Below are 18,021 nucleotides of genomic sequence, written 5' to 3' on the forward strand. Positions count from 1 at the left end.
GTGCCCAAAATATTATGTGGCGTGCCATTGGTTCGCCATCCCTGCCTTACATAGTATCTGCTACATTTTAGATTCTCAAATTCATGACTTTCCATGCCTCATTCCTAGAACTTTTCATGACCTAACAAAGCTACTATTTTCTCCGACAAAAACAGAATAATAAATTTAAAAAGCATTATAATAACATTCATTGAAGTGATAGGTATAACCAAAACTGTTATTCTCTGCAGTTTCATATTTATTGATTTTAAACTTAAAAAACAAAGTAAAGAAAGAGATGAAGATATAAAATATCTGAAAAAATAATAGCTGAGCAAATAATTTTTTCTTTCTTTTTTTCTGCAGAATTACATTCTAAAGATATTTTTCTTGTTCATCAGAAAAGAAAGAAATACTCCCGATTTTTCTGTTTGCAATTCAAAAAAAAAATTGGCCAATGTCTGGCTTGCTTCAGCTAGAATTTCAAATTGATAAAATAAAAAAAACAAAAATTCTGAAATCACAGAAATTTAAATGATCATTTGCTCTAGAAAGTATGTTTTTTCTTTCATTTTTTGAAAGAACACCATAATTTCTAAAGAACAGATAAAAACATTTTATATTTTAATAAAATAAGACAGTGAGTGGAGATTTTGTTACTTATTCAGATATTCGGAACACCATAAAACAGGAGGGGGGAAATTCCGTTTTAGAAATAAGATTTTTCGGCGACCTAAATTCATGACTTTCCATGATTTTTTCTTAAAATATAGTTAAAACCATGACATTTCATGACTAATTTTTTTCAATACTAAAATTCATGACTGTCCATGATTTTTCATGACTTTCCTGTTGCGCGGATATCCTGCCCTTAGATTGCTTATTTTTTCAGAGTCCATAGAATGACAAAAAAGATAAGCTCTAGTAGGCTAATTGAAAACTGCATTATGTTCTCAAGAAGAGAAACAAAAGATTGATGTAGAAACTAAAAAGAAAAAGATTATTAATTACTAAGATGCTCTACAAAATGTGAAATCAATATTTACGTAAAGAAGGAATAAATCTTGATAAATAAAATGTCATTGAATAGTGCAAAGATGCTAACTTTCTTGGGACAGTGAACAAATATTACCCAGGTGGTAATTCTCGGTTTAGTAAATTTGATTTAGATGGGAGTTTATTTACCACTACTTCAAAATAATTCAAAGGCTTATGCCATTTTATTACAGTTAAACCATGTTAATCCTTTTAAAAAGTTGGGAAAATGAACTGAAAATCTGCAAATTTTGATTTGTAGTTCTTTACAGTTTTTTTTAAAAATGATTTGTTTAATCAGGAGCAGTTGTCATCTCTGATAATGGAAGAAAACCATTAAATAGTTTAATAAACAGGGGTCTGTCCAGGTCACATCTATACAGTTTAGCGGTACCTTCACAAATTTAACTTTAGGAAAAACTGTAGTTTTACAAAATGCTTTTTCTTGAAATTTTATTTTTGTATCCCGTAAGAAATGATAAATCCATATTTTTACCATATATTTGTGTTGATTTTTTTTTAAAATAATTTTTAACTTTCACAAATTATGTCTAAATTTTTACAAAATGGGTACCTCACAGAAAAACCTAGACAGACCCCTGATAAAATTTCTCAAAATATTTCAGGAAATTTATGGGGAGATTTAAATAATACATTCTATTTCCAGAGGAAGGTTTTATGAAGACAGAAATTTAAAAATATGAACAACTTACATGTTCTCTAACGTAAAAACAACAGACATCGGGCGTCGATTAGGACCGCCTGTACATGAGGTATAGCAAAGGAATTTATATAAATAAGTGCTGAAATCTTGACCCACTATAATATGAAGAAAGAAATTATTAAACGCAATACCAAAAAATATTTTTATCAAATTAAATTTATAACTTGAACTAGTAACTGTTAGTCATTTTTATCTTGCATTATTGTGGTCTCACAAAGAACAATTTTAAATCCACAGAAAATAAAGTTGTTAATATGTAATATTTATTTTAACTGATTAAAAACGGGGTTGGCTATGTATTGGACACAATGGTAAAATCCTCAGCAAAAAGGTGGCTACAAAAACTTACATCTCTGACTTCTACGAACTAATTTTATCAAATTTCCATGATTTTTGTAATTGGTAACAAAATTTTTATAACTAATTGCTCAGTTATAAATTTTACTTTTACATAAAACATATAACAAAACACTAATACTCATTATTAGAATTGTATTAACTAACTAAGACTAACTACAAAAACTAATTTTTTTTTTAAAAAAATCATTAACTTCAATACCTTCCTTGGTTAGATATTATTTATGACAGGTTTGAACAAACGATGGTTTAAATCAAGTAAGTTTATTTATAAAAAAAATATAAAAAAGGGTTTCTTGTAAAAGAATAAAATATATTTTAAATAACTAAATATCTCTGAAAGAAAAATTTTAAATTTTTATATTAGAATTTTGAGCTTAACAGCTCATGTTACTTTAAATGAACAAATGTAATATGTAATTTTTCAGTGTTAATGTACAATTGCTCTTCTAGTAAAATATAATTATAAAATAATTAATGATGAGTAGATTTAAAGTCATTATGTTTCTAAAAATTCTTCAAATACTACAGACCATCATCATTTCCATACTCAATTTTTAAAATTCATAAATAATTTTTTTTTCATTAATAAAAAAATGCAAATATAGAATAATGCTATGTATGAAGAGTGTTTACAAAGATTCTAACATTTTCAAAATACAATGCTTATATAAAAAATAATATATCAAAAATATTGAAAAATATTCAAATTTCATTTAAAATTTAATCAATGTATATTATTTTATTTAATACTGCATTATAAGCATATTGATTTTTAGCTTCATTCTGTCAAAAAAATGTCGATAAGTATTTTATTCATTATTTATCATTAAATCATTAATAGGTAGTAACGCATACCTTTACTATTTTATATACACATATGTATGTGACATATTTGATGTTTCTAGCCTTTTTAATTTTTCCATTACTTTCAAATATGTTTGAACTGAAAAATACCTGACATTTTTTACGCTCTTAAAAATTTTATTAATTCAATTGGGGGAAAGAAAAAAAAAGGAACATTTTATTAAGTATATTTAATATTAATGTTGTACATTGTATACAAACAAATTAGTGACATTAAATAATGCTTAAGTACGAGATTCCTTCACACATTACTAATATACCATTTTATAATTAAATTTTATTTGCATGTTAAGTTAAAATGTAAAGTAATGTATAAGAATATTCAAAATCTTTCATCTTTCTATTAAGTTAGCATGTTTATAGAAAAGTGGATATTTTTTAAATAGTTATTGATACTTATATGATTAATTAAAAATGAAACATTTTTCATGATTATACCTCATAATAACTTAAAATACTTTTAATTTAGAATGTAAATTATTATTTAACCTTTTTTTTTCCAAATGAAACAGAAAAAAGTCTAGTTTAAACCAAAAAACAGGAAAAATAGTTTTTGAAAAAAAAAGTTTTCTTTTAACCCTGCATTTAGGTATTGCAAAAAATTAATTTAATTAAAAAAGGCAATTCTAAAGCTGATACAAATAATTAAAATCAATGTGTGTGTGTGTGTGTCTCTATCTATATATATTTCTCTTACACGGCGACAAAAAAAGTCTCATTACAACTCCCTAAATGGCAACCCTAGAAAATCGACCAATGATTGCCGCTAAAAATGTAACATGCCAAATCTAGCTGATGTGGCTCAACATATAGCGCTTTTAAAAATGGAAACTGAAATAACCAGAGGGAACTCAAATAATCAATCTCATACTATTAAGCTAGGCAGAAGTGAGTAGTCTTTGTCAATAGATCTCGATTTTAATATTTTGCCGAAAGCGCTTTTTTTTTTCTCCACGAGTTTATATATTACAAATTTATTTGACGGTTTTTGATTTATATCACGAATTTATTCTAAGACTTATACTTAAGTTTTTAACAAAGTTGTGAATCATTCATGGTTATTATTTTTTAAAAACATAATGTTTTGTTTATGCAGGTTTTTCCATTGCAATTCGCTTATTTCAATTTTTAATAGACTTAATTATAGCCAAAATTTTAACCCTTTTAAAGAGATATCAGTTTTAGAAATTTTATCTTAAGATTTTATACTATAGCACATTTCTAATAGCAATGCAATTTGGGCATTTGCAATGTACCTAAGTTAGTAGCAAGCGAAGCAAACCATATAAGATTGAGCAGCCCACTAGTATATATATATAGTATATACATTCTCTAGTATATACATCTATAAATGTGTGATTAATATATATATAAAGAGAGAGATTTACTTGGAGGCTTTTCCAAAGGCACCAACACGCTACATCGTCCTGTCACCGAATCCTTAAAATATTTTGCCCCCTGACCTTCAGACCTCAGAATATGCTCACATAGCAAGTCTCCTAAAAACAACAGTTATCATAATTAAAATAACAATTTTATATTAGAACCAAATCAATAAATACAAGACATAAATCTTTAAAAAAAATAACTCTAAACTTGTTTTCTAAACCATATTCTAAAATAAGGAATGTCAACCAATTAGGGTGCTCGTTAATGGTCGCATAACAATTATTTAATGTGAAAATAAAGAAAAATAGCGATAATGCAATGGTGTGCCTCTAAATTTATTCATAAAATAACTTGATAATTTTGAATCCCGAGAATACATTATAGTTACATATGGAACATATATATGTCACATGCAAAGTCTGGCATTAGAGTAGGAAAAGAAAAATAAGTCTGAAAATACCTATCAACTCAAATCATGAAAAAGTAAAAATAAGCAGCATGTGAAAATATATTACACGAAAAGAAATCATTTAAGTTATTTATATGCTTATTTAGTACATTTTTTTTTTACAATATATGTAAATTGACAGTTCAAGAAACTATTATATAAAATCATGATTAAAGAGAAGAAAAAATAACAGAATGAAACAACAAAATAACACAGAAAAGAAATCATTTAAGTTATTTAAATGTTTATTAAGTACATTTTTTTTCTTCACAATATATGTAAATTGACAGTCCAAAAAAATATTATATAAAATCAAGATTAAAGAGAAGAAAATAATAATAGAATGAAACAACAAAATAACACTGAAAAATTAAGAAAAAATAGACAGTTAACATAGCACTTTCCTAAATAATTCCTTCTCTGGAAAATTTCATTGCAATTTATAATATTGTGTACAAATATTTTCTTCGAAGTTTAGAAAATCTCAAACTTGGAAGGTCTCCAAGTTTTAGGTAAATTTAATATTGCATTTTTAACAGTTAGATTTCTAAAATTTAACACCACCATTTGTCAGCAGCAGTCCAAAAAAAGAAGAAAGAAAAAAGGCATAACCTTTAAACCAATTCTATAACACTCCTTGATCTAATAGATATAATAATAATGAAACTGGCATAAAAAGGGGTGTCACACAAGCATTTTTGAACACTATGCCAGAAAATCAAGCAATATGCTTGTAACTTGTATCAAATACTTTAGTTGTTGTTTTTGATAACTGTATTAAATTTCATAAACTTAGAAAATTTGATATGGACAATTTTATAAAGTTTTTTTTTTTTTTTTGGCTTACTTTTTTGCTATAACTTTATAAATATTAAATGGAATTAAACAAAATTTTTGGAGCAATTTAAAATTAATTACAAAATTATTGACTTCAAGTTTTAAAAAAAAATCATGAACACAGGTACAATATACAAAAAATATTTAAGGTAATTCTTTTATACTGCGCATAAGCAGAAAAATTAAAAAAAGTTTTTATATTGTTTTATAGTGAATTGTATATGGCGACTAATGAAACATTTTTGATTAGAATATCTAAAAAATTTAAAAAGATATAAGCAATTTTTTGAGTAGTTTTTGTAATTTTCAAAAGCTGTCTTATGATATAAAATAAAATGTGCGGAAAACCCGACCCATGTGGCAGAATTTTTTTGAGCTATCCGCGACAAAACTCTCTAGCACTAATACCTTTCTGCAAGATATTTTTAATAATAACAAAAAGAAATGTAACTAATTTAAAATAACACAAATGCTGTGTCTACAAAAATAGATATACATATGCAAATTTTTCTTTGAACATGAAAAAATTTTTTATCCTAATATTACGGGTGATATTCTCTCATTTTACTGTGGGAGCAAAATTTATTTCCTTCTTCCCATTTTGTAAATAATCATCACAGTAAAAAAAAATAATTAAAAATCATGAAATACTTAGCAGCAATTGCCGAAAAAAAGATCGGTGATGAAATCATGCCAATCGAACTCCTCAATTGCGTGTTTTTTCTCGAGATTAGGTTGTTGTAATAAATAATATCATATAAAAAATATCGGATTTGAAAACTATGGAGAAATCAATAAAAATAACTGCCAAAAATTTTATAGAATTATTGCCTTCAATTCAAATATTTAAATTTTCCATATTGTTTGAAACACATCGGGATATTTAAAATCCATGTGAAAATCGATATCAATAACTTCCGAAATTACAGTTGAAACATTACATTTATTTACGATGCAATTGGCGTAAATCTAAATGATTATCTAAATGCATAATTCAAATATTAAGTCAAAATTTCTATAGAAAAGAAAAGTAATTTCGTTTCTTCTTTTTTTTTAAAAAAAAAAAAAATTTCTGCAAGAACTCATAAACGTTCTGCGAGAGAATGATGACGTGTCGCTGCAATTCTGCAACAAGGGGCCCCCTAATCATTTTGAGCTTTCTTTGAAATGAAACTGAATGAAACTAGTTACAGATGATTTAAAATAAATTGAGTTTTTTTTAAAAAAAATCATGACAAAGTTGATGATATGTCCGACTTTCAGGAAAAATAAAATCAACTGAGGCATCATTTAATTTCATTGAAAAAATTAAAAAAATGCAAAATATTCTGCAATAAAATATATAAATAAACTTAAAATAATTATAAAAAGTACCTTTTTCGGAATCTGGTCGCCTATGATTGCAGCACCTTTTAACTGCATAGTTAATGTTTTCTGGAGAACAATAAAATAAGGTGGCTCTGACAAAAGATGGCTGAACTAATGCCCCTATGTGTTGATTGACAGAAAAATTAAAGGGGCAAGGAGAATCCAGTCTCACATACAATCTTTTCAGCATGGAGGAATACTGAAATTAAAAAAGAAGTTACAAAAAAGTAAAAAGCATAAAATACAGGTTGAGCTTCATTGAAGAATTATAAAATAACAAAATTAATAAATTTACATTTTTAATTGAAATAGTTGAATCTCGGGTTAAGCAGTGTTTTCACTAAAGCACGAGAATCTCGCATATTTTTTTCTTTTCTCGCATTTAAAAATTATTACCACGAGAAATTCATGCATTCTATAAATAAAGTTCAAAATTCGCGAATTTCACGCATTTTTTAAAAAGCTTCATTTAGAATAAAATCTGTTTCACTTTTCTTCCTAGGTCTTTCATTATTTTCAACATCTGCCCCGTGATCTAGCTTCCCTATTTACCAGTATTGTTCAGAACCATTTCGAACAACAGAACACAACCACGGAACCCCTTTCAGAACACATTTCTCAGCAACCACGTGTTCACCATAGGTAAGGTTTCTTCATGTAAGACGTTCAAATTTTTTATATGCTAATGTAAGATGGACAAATACCTTGTAAAGGCAAAATCTTCTATGATGATGCACCAAAAATATTCAATGCTTTAAAAAATAGAAGACGTTAGAAATGCATTATAATTAAAGAAAAAAAATTTTTCAAGAGTTTTTGTGTTTTGTTACTTTCTTGAAATCTCACTTAACTTTTTGAAATCTCACCCTGTTTTTGAGAAAGGGTGAGAAATTCTCACCCATTTTTTTCTATGATGAAAACACTGGGTTAAGCATTCGATATTGTCGATAACGAATCAATCCTTTCAAGTTTCTAGTCCATTGAAATATATATCCATCATCATTGCCATAATTTACTTATACTTAAAATTTCACCAATTGTCATTTAACTTATCCACATAATTTCAGCAGATAATATTAAGCCAGACGTTTTTGTTTCACTAGAGCTAAAGAATAAAAATTAAAAAATAAACTTGTACAAAATTCCAATGCACATTTTTTTATTTTATTTAATAATTAAAAAATAGCTTTGAGTAAATAGGAACTTTGGTTAGGACGAAACATTTTTAAATGAATTTATAAAGTTGATTCCAGTTTCTGTAATGTAGAACTAAATAAATGCATATGCTTGATTTCAAATGCTCTTATAACATAGATTAACGCAATTGAAATTAAGTTATTAAAATCTACTGGAATATATTAATTTTTTCTTCTTATAGCACTTTTTTTTTGTTGTAAGAATGAATTTTAAAAGGCTACTGCTTTGAATTCACACTAGAATAAATAAATAAAAAATATCAATAACTTAAACTTTCCTACATTTAAAAATCTGAAAAATTCTGAAAAAATTATTCAACATTTCTTTCACTTAACAAAAATGAATTTGAAACATACATTAAAATCAAGATTAATATGGTTTAAAAAATGACGGAACAAATTTTTTGTATTTATAACATAATATATAAATAAGTAATATCAGAGATACATAACTCATTCAAACACATTTTTTACTGAACGAAAAAATCTCAAATATTTGAAACTAGAAAATTTCGTCAACTTTTAACAATGTTTTAGTGGGTGCCCACATTTTCATTAAGCTACAACAGGACACAATTTATTATACAAATAGTTATTGACCATCTAAAATAATTGGATTTAATTACAAAAATTCAAACAAAAGCAAGAACTTATTGGAATGAAATAGTGGTTGGACACAGCAGATGGACACATGCGACATCAGTTCGTGAATAATCACACAACTCCCCGGTTAAGGTGAAAATGAAAGTAAGAGTATTTTGCTCAAAAATAACTTAATAATTAGCACTCTAGGAAAGTAATAAAATGTTTTCTTATGAGTTTTTAAGGATTCTGAATGCTTTAAGACTTTTTTTTTTTAAAAAATTGATCGTAAGTGTCCATAATATATGCGATAAGAAAATTTTTCCACTTAGCATTAAGCTGTGTTAATGCAAGCAGTGAACCACGAAGATACATATTTCAGTGAAAACACTGAACTAAAATCGGCCTTAAAATTTTTAGTGACCTTAAATTCGGCTTGTAACCTTACAAATTTTCCCAAAGACAAATTGGCATGAAATTTGCACCTTTGGTACAACTGAAGAAAAAATAAATTCATTAACAGTTTGATATTTAAAATAGGTTTTATAACTTCTGAACTACATTAAAATTTTGACTTTCTGAAATACTCAAAATGGAATCGATATTTACAAAAAAGGTAATAAATTAGAATAGTAGAACAAAAAAAAAATAAAAAAGATCAATAAACTTAACTAACTAAAAAATTAGAAAAAAAATTAAAAAATTTGAAATTCAAAACATTGATAATTTTTTTTTCCCACTGATATTTTTCTTTTTTTTAATTTTTTTTAACAACAAAAATGAAGGTTTTTGATATGCACTGGAAAAATGCTGTTTTAAATTAAAAATGCTGATATAAAATAGAGCTTTATCAGTATGTCAGAAGAAAAATAAAATGTATTCTAAACTACAAATAAGAATATTGAAAAACATTCCTTAGTTTAGAAATTAAATGTGGAAAATTGCTGACAAAATAAAAAATAGCAGAATCGGAAGGAGAGAATATCTCAAGTAAAAAAAAAAGAAATAGTTTTTGTTCTTAACTTTTTTTAACTCCCTATTATTCAGTTCAAAATACAAAGTTCAGATTTAAAAAAAAAAAGAGAGATAGAAACAAAAAGAAGTGAAAGAAAACACAAAAGATGGAAAGAAATGTCTAGAAATTTCAGCACCAGTTCAGTTGTGAACCACTGGAAAGACTTATTACAATTTAAAATTGACACAACAATCTTATTTCATTAACAGTTTAAAACAAAAAGCAGCAATATAATAACATGATAAATTTAAATTAGCTTACTACGAATGTTGAGTTTTTAGATGCAACAGCTTCATTGACTGGCACAGTAACTGTAAAATTGAAGAAACCAGGCAAATCCTCCCTATAGCAAAAATAAAATTTTGAATAAAATATTAGTTTTAGAAGAACATGAAAAAAAAGAGATCAACAATTACTTGATAATTTATAAGAGCAATCAGAAAGAAGTTCAGAAACCTCAAGAACGCGCATATACCGGCTCCGTTCAATAAGCTGCTTGAGGCAATGAATGAGTTCCGTATACCTGCATAGCTTGTTAACCAGCGCTACACGCAATAATGTAAGATGCAGGATTAAAATTAAAAACCCTTTGTAACTGAAAGAGGCTTGCATCAGGGTGCTTGCCTTGGAGGAATGTATCCAAGATAGTAAACTGAACTGAAGAGGCACTCTCTGGATCACGTTTTGGCCTAAGCTGATGACATCGATATAATTGGAAGGTCAGAAAGGGGTGCCAGAGGTTTTTCGAGCTCTCAAAGCTGCTGCCACAAATATGGGCCTTGCTATTTATGAAGACACGACAAAATTCATGGAATTTCCGTCCAACTGAAAATTACAGTGCCTCTTTATGCATTAATGGTTATAACTTTGAAAGGGTCAACGAATTCAAATACCTTGGCACTGCTGTTAACGATCAAAACATTCTTAGAGCAGAAATCAACAGTAGAGTCCAAATGGCTAACAAGTATTTCTTTGGACTGAGGAGACAGCTAAGATCGAATCTTCTCAGCCAAAAAACAAAGTTAAAACTCTATAAGACACGCATCCTTTCTGTGCTACTTTATGGAAGTGAAACTTGGACCCTAAATTCAGATATACAGCGGACACTAGAAGATCCTCAGAGCCATTTTTGGTCCAATTCAAGAAAGGGGATGCTGACGAACCTGATTAAACATCGAGCTCTACCGACTCCACAACCAGTCCCAATTTTCACAAATAATCCGCAGTAGTAGGCTGAGATGGCTGGGCCACCTATGCAGAAGCCCTGAAAATAGCGCCATGAGAATAGTCACCTTTAAGAACCCCGAGGGGTCACATCCCAGAGGCAGACCCCCTACTAGACAGCTCAACATCGAAATTGATTTGAAAACCCTTAAGATTAGAAATTGGAAGTGAGTTGCCATGAATAGGATGTGCTCGGGTTAGTCAGCTGTTGAGGCAGCCAAGGCCATTCTTAATCGTATTTGTCAAGACACCCCAGGGTAGGTCAAGGCCTTTGGTTGGAAACTCCTTCAGAACAACCTATTTCTAGATCTATTAATATAGTAATTTTTATTAATAATTATAACATAATTTCAGTATGTTTGTAATTATGCTTTCCTTAAAATAAAAATAAACATTGCATACCGATAAAAAACGAAACTGGATCTTTAACAAGAGGAAATTTTGGTGACCTTTACACAGTAAATTTAAGGATAACTTACGTCGAGGGCAAGGATGACTGTGGCACAAGTGAAGAGGCAGGAATTGTTGACAATGGAAGGCTGGCATTATTTTGCTTTTGAAAAAGAGAAAAAAGTTATTAATAGCCAAAATAACCATTATCAAATTTTAGCATATGAATATAATATAATAAATATAATAAAGAATTAATAAAAAGAATCTTTATAATTTAATATCTTATCGATACTTCATATTATTTTTCTTAACACATTTTCTTTCTCCAAATTTAATAAAATTAAAATAGGTTAATGAGCACATCTAAACTATCAGTTGCTATAGAATAGAGAAAAAAAATTTTTTTAAAAATAAGAAAAAAAAGCATGCCTACATTTTAATTTCAAAATTAAAACTACAGTTCAATTTCATTCAGACAATGTTGAAGGGAGGCAATTAGAAAGATTACAAAAAAAAAATAATAATAAATAAATAAAAACACTAAAGCAAATATATCAAAGAATTTTAATCATCAGTAGAAAAATGATTTAGTCAAAGTAATCAGTATTTTTTTACTAAACAGTAAGTTTAAACAAAAAAACAAGCGCATACTCGCACAGAAACACTGGTGTACGTATGTGTCTGATACCCTATGATAGATTCAGAAGGAGACAGCGATATTGTTTCAGAACATTACAGGGTTCTAGCAGAAAAATATTTCCCTTGCGAAATAATATTTCGGTTTTCTTTCTTATATAAATTTTTAAAAGGGCTGCTTTTTTTCTGCCGGATTATATTCAAAAGATTCCTTTTTCAAGCATCAAAGGGAATAGAAGAGCTTGTGATTTTTCTATTCTCATTTGTGAATTTAAAAAAAATTAAATAATGACAGGCTTCAGCTAGAATTTCAAATAAATATTAAAAAATAACAATAATAAACGAAATCACAAAAAAAAGACAGTTTGTTCGCATTGGAAAAAAAAACATATCTTATATTTTAATAAAATATGACTGACTGAAGATTTGGTTCTAAATTCAGATTTGTAGCAAACAGATTAATCAATACAGTACATTGATTATTATTCTTTTTCAATTTGGTTAAAATAAAATCAGTCCAATGTTTTTAATATATCACGCACATGAAAATTCAAAATCCCACATTTGAAACTCACTTTATCATCACTCATAACTCGTGCCGATTTTTACAACTGTTTTGGCAATTATCGCTCTGAATTTCTATCTTTTTTTGAAATACCAATATCTTTTGAAATTCAATTATTATTATTGATATTCTCTTGATTTTTCTAATGTTTGACAATGTCTTGTAAATGACAGTTGTCTTAATTTCTTAAACAATTCCTTAATTCTTAATCTTATTCTCACTAATTAAAAAAAATAACAAGATTGTGATAATTAACTGTTTAAAATTTTTATTTAATACTGCATATTTCTTTTTTAAAATGAGTTTCTTCTAATTCTTCTACCTGGGTTAGAAAAGACCTATTTTTTCAAGGGCATTTTCTTCCATTCCATTCTGGTACAAAACTTTAAATTTTTTCATAGTATGAACAAAGAATTGTCTACACATTTCTTTAATATTTAATTAAAATCTTACCATCATGGGACCTTGCACTAAGTTCGTTTCTTCAGGGTGTAACGAAATATTAAACTAAAAGTTTTAAAAAAATGTCTACATTATTAATTATAACTTTAGCATATTTGAATAAATACACAATCAAGTACACTAAATAATTTAGACAACTACTGTGTTTAAAAAATAGGAGATATTTTTATTGATTCAATAAAAGCATTTATTGCATGTGTGATGAAATGAGATTTATCAATTCTATAAATTAATAATAAATTTTGCAAAAAAAAATCAACATATTTTTATAGCAGAAATCATCTACACTGACAGAACCAATTATTTGAAAGCAGAAAAAAAATACTTCAGAAATATTTAATAATACTTACGTTTTCACTACAAAGCATATCTCTGAGAACAGCGGGTATGCTAAAAAATATTATAATAAGAAATTAAGGAAACATATTAAAACAAAATTTGAAAAATTCATTTATGAACAATCATTCTAGTTTTGACATCAAGAATAATGATTTTGAAATGAGTAAAAAATGAACGAAGTTTTCAGAGAAATCACTTTATTTAAAAAAGGTCAGATAGTCGTAACAGGGCCCGACTTAGCCTAATTGGGGCTCGGGGCAAAAACTTCTTTGGGGGCCCCCTCTGCCTCACTACTTTAGTAATGAAGAACTAAACTTTATAGAGGTATTTAAATTTTTCACCTCATTATATATATATAACAGGAAAATTAACTAGAACCTAAAACAGGTATAAAGCCCCCCCCCCATGGTCAGACGAAATATCGTCCGGTCCATTTTATTGATTTTCTGACAATTCTATGTCCATCATGCCGAATGTAATTTTCTGATTGTTGATTTTGTCACCTAGATGCGAAAAACCCATATCCTTGCTGACATTATGGCGAAATTTAGCTAAATTTTCGCACTTATGGTGGCTCAATTAGGCCAATCAGAAGCCTGTATTTTTGTAAAGAAATCGCATTTTACGATATGTAAAAATACAGTCTTTTGATTGGCCAAACGTGTCCATCGTAATTGCAAAGGTTTAGCTGAATGGATTCAAGAAAGGATTACTTGAAATTTTGGAATACTTGAAACAGAAAGCTTTAACTTAACAGGTACTGTACTAATATTTAATTACAATGTGTCGAAATTGGAAACTATTCATAAACTTAAAGCAAAACGAAAGCTTGGTAGATCTAATTGTGCTAAGTCAATTACGAAAATTGACACATCTGTACAGAATCTCAATTTCGAAGATGAAATTCATCAGAAACAATTATCAGAATATTTACTTGATCTCGAAGAAAAACGAACTGAGCTAAAATCCCTTAATGAGGAACTAATCATAATTAAAAACTCTATGGAATATGATGAAAACATAGGTGACTCCAAAATGAAAATTAAAATGTTGTTAACAAAGTTCAAAATAAAAGAATCAGTTTCCACTAATAATGTTATGGTTCCAAATGTTAATGATAGGAAAAATATTCCGATTCCTACAAATTTGCCTAAACTTAACATTCCAACTTCTAATGGTGATTCAACTACATTTTTAGAATTTTGTAATAGTTTCAGTAGCGCTATAGATTTTAATGAATCATTAAGTAGCAGGTTTTGCTTTAACAGAAAAAAATTATAAATCGTGTTTAACCTGACTAAAAGATACAGTGTTTTCACTACAGCGCGAGAACGCGAGAATCTCGCATATTTTTTTATATTCTCGCATTAAAAAATGATTACCGCGAGAAATTCGCGCATTCTATAAACCAATTTCAAAATTCGCGAATTTCTCGCATTTTGAAAAAAATTTCTCATTTGCGCCATTTAGAATAAAATCCGTTTCACTTTTCTTCCTGGATCTTTTATTATTTTCAACATCTGCCCCATTATCTAGCTTCCCTATTTACCAGTATTGTTCAGAACCTTTAAGAACAACAGAACACCATCCTTCCGAACCACGGAACCTCTTTCAGAACGCATTTCTCTGCAACCACGTGTTTACCGTAGGTAAGGTTTCTTCATGTAAGATGTTCAAATTTTTTGCTCGTTAATGTAAGATGGACAAATACCTTGTAAAGCCAATATCTTCTACTCCGAAACGGACAAATGAAAATGAAACAAATGTGGGTAGAAACGATCAAAACGAAACAAATACGCATTTGAGCAACCTAATGAGAATAGCTGATGAAAAAGTAGATGTAGAACATTTTCCATATGATGATGCAGCAAAAATATTCAATGCTTTAAAAATTAGAAGATGTTAAAAATGCATTATAATAAAAGAAATGAATTTTTTTCAAGTCTCTTGGTGTTTTTTTTTTTTGTTTGTTTTTTTTTTTAATTTTTAAAGTCTCACTTAACTTTTTGAAATCTCACCCTGTTTTTGAGAAAGGGGGAGAAATTCTCACCCATTTTTTTTCTGAGATGAAAACACTGAGATAGATATGGAAAATTCAGTAGATTTAATTAATTTTGTAAACAAACTCTTGGAAATCGAACCAGTTAAATATTCTTCAAATATTCACAGGCATTTGTATGATGAAAGTGAAATCAGTACAAGAAATTTACAACCTATGCATCAGATAAATTTCGTTATTTATTAATTCCGATTTTATTAAAACAATTGCCTCATAACTTAATAAAATATCATGGAAAAAGAGATCATAATAAATCGGGCGATATCAGTGAATTAATGATATTCAGAAAATTTGAAATTGAATTTCGAGAAGCAGCTAATGCAGTTTCTGCGATTTCTATTAAAACTCACAAACCAGCTAGATCAAAAAACGAAATTAGATATACTAAAAACAAAAATATTCCTACATCAGCCACTTTAAATACAATTGTTAAAAATTCTTGCATTTTTTGTAATTCATACAGGGTTAAAATGCAAAACCTTTACTGATGAACAGAATCGTTTTAAATTAAAAAAGGAAGGACGCTGTTACAAATGTTTTTATAAAAACCATTTGCAAAATCAGTGTAAAGTTGAAATCAAACGTTGTGAAATAAGTCAAAGTTTTCAACATAATTTATTGTTTTGCCCAAAGTTAAAAAATAACAATTTATTACAAACTTCTCCTCCAAATAACACCGAAACTATTCAAATTCAAGAAAATCAAGTGGTAATGTCTTCTGTTTTTAAACCTCACCTCATCAATATTTAATTAATAGTACTTTATTGCAAACTGCTATAATTAATAGCTCTAATACTTACTTCATGATTCTGCTCCAAAGGATTTGGCTAAAGCATTAAACATGAAAAAGTTTAAGAAAGGAAAAACTTTTTGTTTACATATTTTCAAATGGAAATCCTTTGGAAAAGGAATAAGGAATGTGTTAATATCACATTACACAGAAGGTCTCCCCCTACACGAGTATAAACATTGAAGCCTTAGTTACTGAGGAAATTTAGAATTTGATCCCCAATTAATAGAAACTTTACTTTCTCTAGGATTTAAAATTGCTGATTCATGGGATGATAAGAAACCCATTCAAATATTGTTAGGTGCTGATTTCTCATATTCCACTTTAAAGGGTGAGTTATTGAAAATAAGCAATAAATTATTCCTTCAGCTGATGTTGTTTGGAGATTCTTTAGTAGGACAGGTGTCAGATGGTCTTTTTAAGGGTGTGGCTTCCTGTTTAAACATTAGTAGCACTTTAGCTGATTCAGCTGCAAATGATTTGTCATGTGTATGGAATATTGAATTAAAAATGAACTCCAATCATCTTATTAATTTTGAAAACAAGTTGCAGTTTGAAATTGGAAGATATGAGGCACTGCATTTGTGGAAATCTGAGACTGCTGGTGAAAATTTATGCAATAATTTTGAGATCACTGAAAAAAGATTTTGTTTACTAGAAAGGAGGTTTAACACTGAGGAATCTTTATTGGAAAGATATAATGATGTTATGAAAGAACAATTAAAAGAAGGGATTATCGAAATTTGTAATTCTAATTGTTTTGTGGGCTATACAATGTGGCATAGAGATGTTTTTAAAGAAAATTCTTCCAGTACAAAAACAAGAATAGTTCATGATGCCAGTAGTAAACACGGAAATAATTTAAGTTTTAACTAATGTCTTATTTCCGGCGATAATTTAACTGCTTATCTTGTAGAAATAATTTTAAAATTTCGGGAACATAAAATCGGATTTTGCGGAGATATTGCTCGAGCGTTTTTTTTACAAATACAAGTTTCGGAATTTGATAGAAATTATTTATGTTTTGTCTATTATAAGGATTGCGATAAATCTCAACTCCCTACAATGTTTCATTTTAATAGACACTGTTTTGGAGTCACCTATTAGCCTTTTGTTTTGGCAGCAACTAACAAAACTCATATTAAAGCTTATAAAAATGCGCATCCTTTTGCATATGAAATGCTGAATAATTTCCTCTATGTTGATGACCTCTTTTATGGAAGTTCTTCTGTNTCTATTATAAGAATTGCGATAAAACTCAACCCCCTACAATGTTTCATTTTAATAGACACTGTTTTGGAGTCACCTGTTCACCTTTTGTTTTGGCAGCAACTATCAAAACTCATATTAAAGCTTATAAAAATGCGCATCCTTTTGCATATGAAATGCTGAATAATTTCCTCTATGTTGATGACCTCTTTTATGGAAGTTCTTCTGTAGAAGAAGCCTTTCAGTTATCAACAGATGCTGTTTCTATTTTAAAGGATGCAAATATGACAATGAAAAAATTTGACACAAACTTGAAAGAACTTAAAAATTTATGGAAACACTCTAATTCCAAAATAGGAATTAATGAAGATCCTGATTCTCATTTAAAAGTTTAGGATTTAAATGGAATAATGAAAATGATATTCTTGAACTTGATTTAAGGTATTCATTATCAAATTTATATGCAAATAAATGCACTAAACGGAATGTTCTTCATATTGCCTCCAAAATATTTTATTCATCTGGATTTATTTCCCCCATTTTGATT

At 28.2% G+C, this 18,021-nt stretch overlaps 1 protein-coding gene across 4 annotated transcripts in view; it reads right to left on the reverse strand.

Annotated features, from left to right (window-relative positions):
• Nucleotides 1–18,021, reverse strand: part of LOC107437100 (cellular tumor antigen p53) — a 39,896-nt gene that overhangs the window by 12,198 nt on the left and 9,677 nt on the right. For 2 of the 4 annotated variants that reach the window (XM_071186104.1, XM_016048996.3), the window contains exons 3-9: nucleotides 13,428–13,467; nucleotides 13,069–13,122; nucleotides 11,501–11,574; nucleotides 10,059–10,140; nucleotides 7,011–7,203; nucleotides 4,351–4,461; nucleotides 1,728–1,833 (exon numbers count right to left, since the gene is read on the reverse strand). In XM_071186104.1, coding sequence (XP_071042205.1) covers nucleotides 1,728–1,833; nucleotides 4,351–4,461; nucleotides 7,011–7,203; nucleotides 10,059–10,140; nucleotides 11,501–11,574; nucleotides 13,069–13,122; nucleotides 13,428–13,467 — 660 coding nt within the window. The remainder of the gene's footprint in view (nucleotides 1–1,727; nucleotides 1,834–4,350; nucleotides 4,462–7,010; nucleotides 7,204–10,058; nucleotides 10,141–11,500; nucleotides 11,575–13,068; nucleotides 13,123–13,427; nucleotides 13,468–18,021) is intronic. The other 2 variants (XM_071186105.1, XM_071186106.1) reach the window with 1 other exon arrangement.

Source organism: Parasteatoda tepidariorum, chromosome 10 (genome assembly GCF_043381705.1).
Source record: "Parasteatoda tepidariorum isolate YZ-2023 chromosome 10, CAS_Ptep_4.0, whole genome shotgun sequence".
NCBI lineage: Eukaryota > Metazoa > Arthropoda > Arachnida > Araneae > Theridiidae > Parasteatoda > Parasteatoda tepidariorum.